This window comes from Adiantum capillus-veneris, chromosome 20, assembly GCF_014529385.1.
Source record: "Adiantum capillus-veneris isolate H3 chromosome 20, ASM1452938v2, whole genome shotgun sequence".
Taxonomy (NCBI): domain Eukaryota; kingdom Viridiplantae; phylum Streptophyta; class Polypodiopsida; order Polypodiales; family Pteridaceae; genus Adiantum; species Adiantum capillus-veneris.
Window position 1 is genome coordinate 8,938,007 of NC_140950.1, and position 11,690 is coordinate 8,949,696.

Below are 11,690 nucleotides of genomic sequence, written 5' to 3' on the forward strand. Positions count from 1 at the left end.
AGTTACATACCCAAGCAATCTCACCCAATTAGGACAGTTTAGTGGATGGCACATCACAATGCAACACAGATGCTTACATATGCATGTTACAAGACATAGAAACATACAATCGTCGATGAACACCTCCCTCGCAAGTAACCATCCAGGTCTGGGCCATGATCTATTCAACAACTTCCTCATCACTCCACCCACAAATAACCTAAAAAGGTCCCGACAATGAGATATAGAGGCTTTTACAACCAAACGCTCCCTAGACCGCAACCTGCGTTGTTTGGAGGTTTCAAGAGTAAACGCTTCTCAGATTTTATCCAATTTTTTTGTTCATGACTCCTTCCGCAAATAACCAACAACAGAGGCATACCCACACACTGAGCCTGGGCAGCGACAAAATTTTGGGAGCATACCCCATAATCGTTGGTATGATGAGAGTGCAGAGAGATGAGAGCACGACTTCAAAGGGAGGTACTTCTAGGAGTCATCACTCACAAGCAGTCACGGATTGCTTCCGAGCGTTTAGTGCGATGGAAGACGAGGGCGTTTTTAGCAGAGCAGGATTTATACGAGCCGTTTTTGAGCCAGGATTCAGGCTAGGCATGCCTACTCTTCCATGGGCATTCTCCCCCACCAGTCATCACTCTTACAGAGGTATGGGTCAGTATGCATCATCTCTCTACACAGTCTCCGGGCAGCCACCTCTTCTGGATCCGCTAGAGCCATGCCCACACACATGTGCTTTCTCTTTACCCGCGAGATGGTAAAGAAGACCATTGACAGGATGAGGACCAGGAGAGCATATGATCATGATGGTCTAGTAGTAGAGCATTTTATACATGCCAGAGATTTTCTTACAGAGCTTCTAGCAGTGATGTTCAACCGTGCCATGTGTGAGCGCCTACATGATACTTGGAGTTTGTCTACTATCGTACCTATCTTCAAGTCAGGGGGGCCCTATGGAGCCTGGGAACCACCGCACTATCATGATTGGAGGCATTGGCACGGTTGTACGCATCCATCCTTGAGTAGCAGTTGAGTAGATGTGCAGAGAGAGAGGTGTACGGGTAGTAAGACAGGCGAGTTTCGGGAGAGGTTTCTCTACTCTTGATCATATTCTGACACTCAGAGCCATTATTGAGGAGGGGAGATCACATGGGAGATATTGTTGCTTCGTGGATTTCCGTAAAGCCTTCGATACAGCGCCCAGAGCTAGATTGATGCGCAAACTGCAAGATGGGGGTACCCACGGATTGATTTGGGGGATCATGGCTCTATACAAGTCAGTAGTGGGGCATGCACGCACTCCAAAGGGGATTCTTGATTTGGTTCACTCCACTATTGGGGTGAAACAGGGCTGCCCGCTATCTCCTACACTATGTGGCATATATATGGATGATGTTTCTGCCTACATTGAGAGGGATGGTGATAGAGGAGCACAGTTATCAGGGACATGGATCCCACTATTGTTATATGCTGAGCGCTGATGATATTGTCTTGATTTGTGACTCCTCGGAGGGGATGCAGCGTCACTTGGATGCTTTGTACACATTTGCTCATGAAAATGGATATTCTGTTAACCTGGGGAAAACCAAGGTTATGGTATGCCTAAATGGATGGTGCATACTTTGTGTGACAGTAAATTGGATGCACCTTTGTCTAGTTGTACTCGTTCAGGTTCTCGCCATGCATCTTATGCATCAGATTGTTATGCTTGGCTGCGTCTAGCTTACATGATATTGAGGAGTCCTGATCCTCTGATGGCTGCATGTCCATCGCAGAATGTGCGCTACACCTTGTATTTTTGCTTTTTTTTTTTGTGTGTGTGTGTGTGTGTGTTGGGGGGGGGGGGGGGGGGACTAACCTTACACTGCTTTGAGTTTGTCGCAAAGAACTCTTGAGGACTTTCCTTTTTCAGCTGGTAGATGTTGGAGCAGTGCTGCTGTTTTTCAGCAAGGAGTTGGATGAGATTGGGGCTGCATTCTGAAGGCAAGAGGAAACCATTGTGCGACGATCTTTTGTGGATTTTCAGCCAGCCAGCAGGCAAGTTTTTCCGGCAGGGAGGGCTGATTGTGATCAATTTTAGCTGGTGTACCTGCCCTTGCTGAGGAGTTTGGAGAGACCCTTTCCACGGGAGGTTGCTTGTAGCCTTGAAGCATGTTAAGGAGGATTTTCTTCTGAACCAACAGGACAATGGGAAATACGGCACCTTAAGCCCAAGTCTATCACTGTAGAAATATATGTTGAGTCAAAGCGTCAAAAGCACATCTGGATAAGAGATCTATTGCATTGATCCCTTCAGATATCTACTGCATTCCATAAACTCATTGAGAAACACCAACATGACAAAGTGTTAGAAAGGGCTATCACGGTGTATGTCTTGCTTGTGTACAAATAGGTGTTAAATGCCCTTTTTAGAGCGGTTTGGCTATTTTGTGTCTGGTATAAAATTTCAGATTTTAGGATAGGCTCAATATTTGCAAACTTGCAAACCAATTTTCTGGCAATTCTACTTCTGACCACGCAAGTTTGATCACAATTGAGCAATTGGGAATGATTATGAGAATGTGTGATGATCTATTCTTTATGATTTTTTCTTATCATTGCTAGTACTTTTCCTTCATAAATTGCTGATACTCCAAAATTTACTGCCCTCCTAAAAATTGGGAGTCCAAAACCTTAAATCACATCTAACAAATTGTGTTGTAAGCATAAGAGCTTTACCAAAATAAGGGTAATCTAAAAATATATTAAACTTTAGGCAAACTTGCAAACAGACGTCCATCAATGTGATTGTTGCCTACTCCTTCAAGGAATTGCTCATGCCAAAAAATTAATTTTATGTCAAGAATTGAGTTTTAAGCATGGATAATATAGACCCTTCTAAATATGTAATTATGTTCAAGAAGCCAATTGCATCCTATGATATGCATACATCTCGTACCAAACCTAGAGCACTCTATATCAAGACCGTCTGAAATCAACCAATGGGACCCTCAAAGGGGTGGCCACCACTTCACAGAAGAGTGAAAGAGAGAGGAAAAGAGGAAAATGACACTAGATTGGTCCCCCCTTCTGGTAATTCTCTATTGTTATCAGTACTGCATCGAGAAACCGCCAAATTAGAGGATGATTTGGAGTTGTGCCAAAGAGTCTCGGCAATTCCCTTAGAGAATCGGTGAGCTGGCTATCACATCGCAACTTAACATCGATCTTGTAGGAGATGTAGTGGCCGTTATACCACCATGACTCCTCCCCCTATCTTGTTCTCGTTACCACCAAACGCTAAAAGCACAGTAGAGAATCGGCCCCCGGGGTCTACAAGATGGAGGGTTTAATTAAGTTGTGGTGATATTGTTATCATCCACAATGAGTAATGGACAAGAAGCCAGTGAAAGTAAGGATAATTTCCCAGATATGTAGTGACAAACAGCTGCTTTTGTTGTTTTCTCAGGTGTTGGTGTATGCTATTTTGGTTTACCGGTACTGGGGGTCTCCTTTACTGACTATTCCCTCACAAAGTATTTATCCGCTTGGTATGATGTGCTTCTATCGTGCTATTTTTCTGGTGACTTATTCGTGTGGTGAATTGTCTGTTTAACATGAGCTTTGATGCTTCGTTGGTAGATAGTACAATTTCATGGAGAACTGCTGCCCTTCAAAACAACGGTGCAGTGAAGGTGAGCTGTTGTTTTCTCGTTAGTTCTTGTAAGAAGAGTGCCTGTTCTGATGTTATTATTTCTGTGTTTTTGCCTTGTCCAAATCTTTTGCAGATAGGAATACTTCCTTGGCTGCTTGTTTGTTCAAGAGTGTGCATATTTCTTGCAAAGAAAGCTATCTCCTAGCAAGCATCCATGTGATGCACATAAGTAATTGATTTATCTTCGCTTGTAAACTATCAAGGCCACGGCCAGCTTCACATCTGGAATTATTGAGACCATATTATAATTATGAATGATTCATGAAAGGCTTTTGTACAACTAGCAAGCTGATGCTATGCGATACATCAGAAAGTTTTACCCATGGGGCAGGCTCAATGTTATTAGGTAGCCCATGTCATATAGTGGACCAGGGAGTTGGGGCTAGTCCTAGTCTTGGACCAGTCTGAGTCGAGTAGATCCAACTACTACTACAGACAAGCACTATGGCGGGAGATGGTTGAGTGGTAGCCAGGCCATCACCTACCTAGACTATTCTCCACCACTGTAGTCTATTGAGCTTATCCCTTCCAGTAGAGATTTTGCTTTGTATATATTTTGGATATGAATCGTCTGTTTTATCATCAACTACTTGGTCTAGAGTTTTGAGTCGGTTACATAATCTCACAACAAACTTCATGCACTATTGAGCCTCTACACCCCATTGTATCTCGTTGGCTGGAATTGAGAGCTTTTCCAGCCGCTCTTATAGGTGATACATTGTGAGTTCATGAGTTCAGTAGAGCTTTGAGGACCATTGTGTTGTGTCTTCATTTTATTTTATTTTTTTGGGGGGGGGGGGGGGGGGGGGGGCGCACTATATAGAGAGCTTGTATAGCACGTGCGTTTGAGAGGTATTTTTAAAACCCCTTATTATACATTTTTTAAGGTATATAGAGACTCCTTATGTACCACTTTTCTCAATAAAAAAACTTCTTATGTACCAAATTTTTACTTTCTCAATTTAAAACATCCTTATATATGTATAGTTTGTTTAAGTTCATAAGAGAAATAACCCCTTCTCCCGAGCCTTCAAGGGGCTCTCTTCTAAGGTTGAAGTCTAAACCGCGAAGATGCATATGTTTTGATCCTTCCTCGGCATTGGATAGCCTAGCTCACAAGTGTATAGTTAGTTCACAGGGAACCACTTTGCAAGCCACTTTGTTGATTTGGCTATACTATAGAAGAGTTTAGCGATGCTTTTCAACCAGGTTACCATCAACAAAAGGTTCTAGATGAGCTAGAGAACCTTGTGCTTTGTAGAGCTCATAACGAGGATGAGGACCCTAGTCACTAAGCTTCCCTAGCAGCCAGGGACTTCATGGTAAGGAAGTGGGTTGAGAAGGCTCTCACTAAGGTCTCCCAACAGAAGACACGGGAGCCAGATGCTACACTAGATGAGTATGGTGGTGCAGCTATTAGAATTGAAGGAGCAAGACAACTAATCAGGGACCCTTCTGGAGTCATGCTAGCCTCTTTTCTTTTGGAAAATGCATTCGAATCTCTGGTTTCTTTACACAGGTAGCCTGAAGCACTCAAATTACAATATGCTCTACAAGAGGTAAAGCTCTCTTTGACATGACAAGTCATGTCATCATGAAGCATTGGAACAGGGAGGAGGTTAAAAGCACAACATGAGTCTAAAGCACTCATATGGAGCGATATATGTTGTATTCACTCTAGGAATGTCCTCTCCGTGCTTAATGCCACTCTATGAGAAGAGTGGTTGTGAACATAAAGATTGTTGAGTATCCCAAGCAATGTGCTTCTACCACAAGGAGACGTTTCAGCTTAATTGCCTTCAACTCCACCCCTCAAACCCCACCTTCCACTCATGCAATGTTTTTGCAAGAACCACCTCCATCACTCCTCCACCACAAGAGCACCATGGTGTCCTAACAAGCGCTCAATGTGTGACGCTAGGCGTTTCTCTTATAGACAACGCAAATGGCTAGCTCCAGACGTAGATGACACCCACCTAGAGGCAGTTTCAGATCTTCAAAACTTCACAAATATACAAGGAGGGTTTGGCCACCACCATGACTCATATTGTGTGCTAAATACATTCTTCAAGGTACATTTTAGCAGGCCTCACTTTATTGATTTGCTTCGTCTGAATCCCACTTTTGGTAGTGAGACAAGTGCTATAATTCAATTCTTCTGCCCCGAAGCTGGTCCTAGTGACGGGTATTTGCCTCTACAACCAGTTGAGTCTTATATGATCGCTTACCCCTTTCCTTGCCTCCTCTCATCGACCCTTGCCTCAAAGTCTAGCTCAATAAAAGCATCTTACAGGACTTGATGTTCATGCATTAATCTCATGCTTGAGTTCACCATGGTGGCTCTAGAGAGAAAGAGAGAGACTCATAACGAAGAAGTAAACCTTGCAAACTCTATGGGGGTTATCGTGTTAGGTTTATGGGCTTTATCCTATGCTTTGGTATGTATCACCCCTCGTCTATTGGAGGCAACACTCATGTGGTAGCATGTGGAAAAGAGTCTGTAAGTGTGTAGGTACGTGTGGGGCATTTCTAGATGGTGTGGAGTCACCTAAACGTAGTAGTAAGAGGGTGCATAAAAGGACCTAAGAGAGTACCCACAATTTCTCTAGTGGATTTGGGGTGATTTGGAGCCTCTTATGCTGTCATGTATTATGCCAGATGAGATGCTTACTCCTAGCTCTAGAAAATGAGTCTCTTTGTACTCACTTTCAATCAATCTAGTTATCATATTATGTCTACACTCTAATCTTCATTGTGTGATTCAGCTTGTGGTTAGCATATCAATACCTTGAATGGTTCTCTCTTTTTATCCTCCCCAATCCGCACAAATGGTATTAGAGTCATTAGGTGATTACCATCTCCCAATCATCAAATTAAGATCCCCATATGGCACCTCTTTTCTACTGCCATTATGGTTGATTCATACCTCATTTTCATATAGGTTGCATTTTTCAATTTCATTTTGCTTATTGCCCCTTTTGATGGGATACGTACACATTGTGTGCCACTATCCAAATTAGGGTGCAAGTTAGAGAAGGAAAGTACATAGGTTTCCATTTGCTTAGCATTACTTCACTATTTTGCACTCAAACTCCTCTGCACCTGCTTTCATTTGAGCTATCAAGCTCAAAAATTTGGATTCATTGGCCCCTTAATTACTTCATTAAGAGAGAGAGAGAGAGAGAGAGAGAGAGAGAGAGAGAGTGTGTGCACCTTTGCCAAACCGACGTTGAAAGTCACTATTTTGAGAGCCCCTCACAAGGAGTTCACATGGGCAACATGGTGTAGCTCACCAAAAATAATACGTTGAGCACAAGAGGTCATGGGCTCAAGGCAATGACACCATGCATAATTTCAAGGTGGTTCAAGAATGGTTTGCACCTCTCCATATTTTTGTGGCATGTTTCAAATCTATGGATTTACAAAGGACGATGACTATGTGACTGAGTAGAAGATTGTCACCAAATGAAGTGGACACAATACTTGGAGAGGATTGGAGCTTAAGAGACTTTTCACGTTGGTGACATTATTAGGTTTTGTTTTATCTAGTTTTGTTTAGTAGCACATAAAACGATTTAGTTTTTTTTCTCTTTTTCTTGTTTTCTTGTGTTTAGAAGTTATGAATGTATATATGTTTATATATTGGTGACATTATCAGGTGTAAGGTAAGCTCAAATTCTATGTGTATATCCTACCAAATTTCTCGTAAGTCCTTAGTTTTAAGCTATGATTATAGAAGATGGAGAAAAAGGCTAGGCAATTCGGTTCCCTTTGATTCTGAGGAGAACTGCCGAGAGGTTGAATTAAAAATCAAGGTACATCCATTCAATGAGCTTACCCCATTTTGGGAGCATGGGCAAACTCCATCAAGGCGTCGAAGCAGATTTGAGTGAAAATTGTCGGTCTGTTTGGACGTGTCTCAAAAGCTTCTTTTTTTTTTGCAGTTTCAGGTGCACAAGGCCCGACTCTCGTAGATAGCTTGCTTTACCAAAGCTTCCCTTCTCCAAGGGTCTCATTCCCATGTTAACAAGAACTTGTCAAGGCCTTAAGGTACCCACTCCTCCAAAGAGGAGCTTCCCATGGGCAAGCCTGCCTTGCTAATCCTCTTAGAGCTCATTCTCACCTTCCATTAAGGTGCTATCCTCTATTAAGAGGTACTTCCTCCAAGCAACAAAATCTCAAAGGGGTGTCCCCAAAGCCATCTCTCTCACTCATCCTACAATTAATTTCAAGTTTTTTTGCAATTAAGCACAATATTGCAATGTATGTCATCATATGCATCTACGAAGATGATTTGATCTTGGTCATGCTATTATAAAGAGGATAGACGTTGATCATAGAAGAGTCTCCTTGATCAAAACCCCTTTGTGGCACAATGGGAGAGAAGGAGAAACCCTCTGAAGAGAAGAAACAGAGGAAGAACTCAATTGTAAGGAGAGGAACATTTTTGGTACTTTGAGCAATAAAACTTGTTTCAAGTGTGGCAAAGCGGGACGTGTAGACAAAGATTGGCTAACATCGAAGGCCAAAACTTGTTGTTCTCAGTAACATTGGGACCATCATCCTTCTAAGTGCTTCAAGAAAGACGAAGGCAGTACCATTCGCAATTCAAAGCCTAGAAGATCGATTTGTCTGGCACAAGAAGAAGAGGAAGAAGCTAGCAATGGTCTTCTTGTTTCTTGACACTACAACCATGAAGACATTCTCTAGCTTTCTGGTTTTTGCCTTTACCTCTCAGTGTATTTTGTTGGAGATATCTTGGATTAGCTTTGCCTCAGTCTTTATACATATGTTTGAGGGGAGGGTGCAGTGTTTCTTGGATTAGAGATGTTTTGTCTCTTGGATTGGGGTTGGTCTCCTCAATTGGAAGTGTTCTTTTAGCTCTTGGATTGGAGTGTGCTAGAGTTGTCAGATATTGTAGTCTAAACCCCAAGGGGAGGGTTGTTAGGTTTATGGGCTTTATCCTATGCTTTGGCATGTATCACCCCTAGTCTATTGGATGCCTAGGTGGTTGGAATCATGTGGTAGCATGTGGAAAAGAGACCTTAAGGATGTAGGTACCTATGAGAGGCATTCCAAATGGTGTGGACTCACCTAGACTTAGTAAACGGGTGCATAAAAGGGCTTAAAAGAGTACCGACGAGTTATTTAGTGGATTTCGGTTGGTTTGGAGCCTCTTATGATGTCATGTATGTTGCCCAATGAGATGCTTACACTAGCTTTGTATATTGAGCTATGCTGTCATGTGTGATGCCCAATGAGATGCTTACACTAGCTATGTACACTGATGTCATGTATGATGCCCAATGAGATGCTTACACTAGCTCTGTATATTGGGCCACTTGGTACTCACTTTCAATCGAATTAGTTATCTTTTTGTGTCTATGCTTTAATCTCCATTCTGTGAATAAGCTATCGTGAATGGTTCTCTCTTTTATCCTCCCTTATTTCCACATCTCTCCCACACACTTTGTTGGTATGTCGTCCACGTCGTTCATCCGATTGCCTCCAGCGCATTGGCGGGTGGTTGTTGCTAGCACCTGACTTATTCCCCCTCGGCTAGCGCTGCATCTCTTCCCCTTGTGTCTGTAAGCCTCCGACATTTTCTTTCTTTTCTCTTTTGTGTCTTTGTATGTGATGCATGTGCTATGTGTTGTGCATGTGTGTCTGTGTGCTATGTGTGTGGGGTGTGCACATGCTTGTTTGATTTGTATGTTTCCTTCCTTGTTGCTTCTGTTTTTTCCCGTGTTTGGTGGGCACTTGGGGGTTTGATGGGTTAGGTGGGTGGTTTGGATGGGTACAGGTGGATAAGGCTCATCTTCAGATTGCTCTTTTTTGTGGGTTGAAGAAGTTCATAGCCCCGTTGATGGCTGCTAGGGATGGCTTGAGGGTTGTCTCTCGCCCGGAGTTTGTGTAGTGGGATAGAAGCATGTTAACGTGTCACTCAATTTGTTGTCTCAACAATGTTAACTAGCACATTTGACATATGCTAACTAGTACAATAACATGGGCTACTTCTCCAAGATATATGACATCTGATATATCAATAGAAAGCTCTTGTAACAAGGAATCCAAGTGTACAACCTCTCATAAATTTTGATATTATTCGTAAAAAAATTACCGGACGCCCAAATATTTTAAGATATGCTAATTTGAAAATGCTAATTAGCACAAAAAGCATGTCATGTTAACATGCTTTCACCCAGTCTACATGGTGATGCTTATTCTCACCATCCGGCTTGCGTTTCAACTTGTAAACCCACTTCGTACCAATGGCCTTTTTGCCAAGAGGCAAATCACATAAAGTCCATGTGTCATTTTCTCTACGTGCATCATATTCTGATTGCATGGCAGCCATCCAATTTTCTGAATTCTGTGCTTCAGCAAAAAGACAGAGGCTCCTCAACATCATGTAAGCTAGACACAGCCAAAGCATAACAATCTGATGCATAAGATGCATGGCGAGAGCCTGAACGAGTACGACTAGACAAAGGTGCATCCAATTTACTGTCACGCAAAGTGTGCACCAGCCATTTTGGCATACCTCTAGCCTGCTCATTTTCAGCCCTTTCCTCATCAAGTACATCATGTACATCTGCATCAGTAATAGGCTGATCTGTAACATTTTCAGAAACCCCCATAGGCTATACATTTGCCTCATTGGAAATTACATTCATATTTCCACCACTGAAAAGAGGCAACAAAGTGTCATAAATGTCCTGTGAGCTTACATTACTGTCTCTAGTACATGATAGCAAGGGCTGAACAGAATCTTCCACAAACACTACATCCCGTGAAACCAGAATACGCTTTGTTTGCGGATAATATAACCTGTAACCTTTGCTTTCAGCACTATAACCGAAAATACATTTGACAACCTTATTATCCAATTTTATGCGTTGTGTTTGTGGCACCAAAGCATATGCCAAACATCCAAAAACACGCATGTGCTCAATAGAAGGCTTTCTATCATGCCATGCTTCATATAGAGTAATAGACTGCAAAGCTTTCATAGGACACCTGTTAAGTACATAAGTGGAATACATAATGGCCTCGAGCCAAAAAGAATGCGGCAAAGCTTGACTTTTGACCATACATCGTACCATTTCCATCAGTGACCTGTTTTTCCTCTCAGCAACACCATTTTGTTGAGGTGTATAAGGCACTGTACATTGGTGTTTTATCCCACGACTAGCCAAAAATGCATTAAATTGATGAGACATATACTCCCCCCCTCGATCGGAACGGAGGGTGCCCATAGTACATTTCGAGACATTTTCAGCCATAGCCAGAAATTGTTTGAAGCACATAAAAACTTCGGACTTCGCTTTAAGAGGAAATAGCCATGCATGCCTGGAGTAATCATCAATGAAAGTCACGAAGTAAAGGTAATTGCCCAAGGACGGAGTTTGCATGGGCACACAAACATCACTATGCACAAGCTGCAACCTGCATGTGACCCGAACTGAACCATCCTTTGGAAACTTCGAACGCTGCATCTTACCGAAAATACAGCCTTCACAAACATGTTTGACAGGTGCTTCAAGAGGCGGCAAAGAAGAACCATACTAGATTTCTACAAACGCAGCAAACTGGCAAAATTCAGATGACGAAAACGTGCATGCCAAAGTTTTGCATCTAAAATAGCCCTTGAATCTGTAAAGCATTTGCAAAATTTTGTCCACACTTGTCCTACAAAGTGAGCTTATACAGCTCACGGCACAAAAGGCCAAATGCAACAATTTCATCACCAAAACTGAGATCATGAACTGTACATCTGTCATCCACAGATTTGACTACAAGTCCAAGTCTAGCAAGTGCGGATACAGACAAGAGATTCTTCTTGATCCCAGGTACATAAAGTGCATCAACAAGTGTGAAGGAACTGCCATTTGCAGCAATAAGCACAATCTTTCCAACTCCCTGAACCGGATAAGACGCATTGTTGGCACAAGTGACTGAATTCCCATGAGGGACAGACTCGAGAGAGGTAAACAAT

General features: G+C 42.4%; 1 protein-coding gene across 2 annotated transcripts in view; it reads left to right on the forward strand.

Moving 5' to 3' along the window:
• The window catches only part of LOC147432061 (tail-anchored protein insertion receptor WRB-like protein), a 90,579-nt gene extending 86,136 nt beyond the window's left edge, over positions 1-4,443 (forward strand). Inside the window, exons 4-6 of one of the 2 annotated variants that reach the window (XM_086491877.1) lie at positions 3,446-3,527; positions 3,619-3,671; positions 3,765-4,443. In XM_086491877.1, coding sequence (XP_086348003.1) covers positions 3,446-3,527; positions 3,619-3,671; positions 3,765-3,836 — 207 coding nt within the window. In that variant the 3' untranslated portion in view covers positions 3,837-4,443. Of the gene's footprint in view, positions 1-1,916; positions 2,411-3,445; positions 3,528-3,618; positions 3,672-3,764 lie in introns of those variants that run through there. The other variant, XM_086491878.1, reaches the window with a different exon arrangement.
• The last annotated feature ends 7,247 nt before the right edge of the window (positions 4,444-11,690 follow it).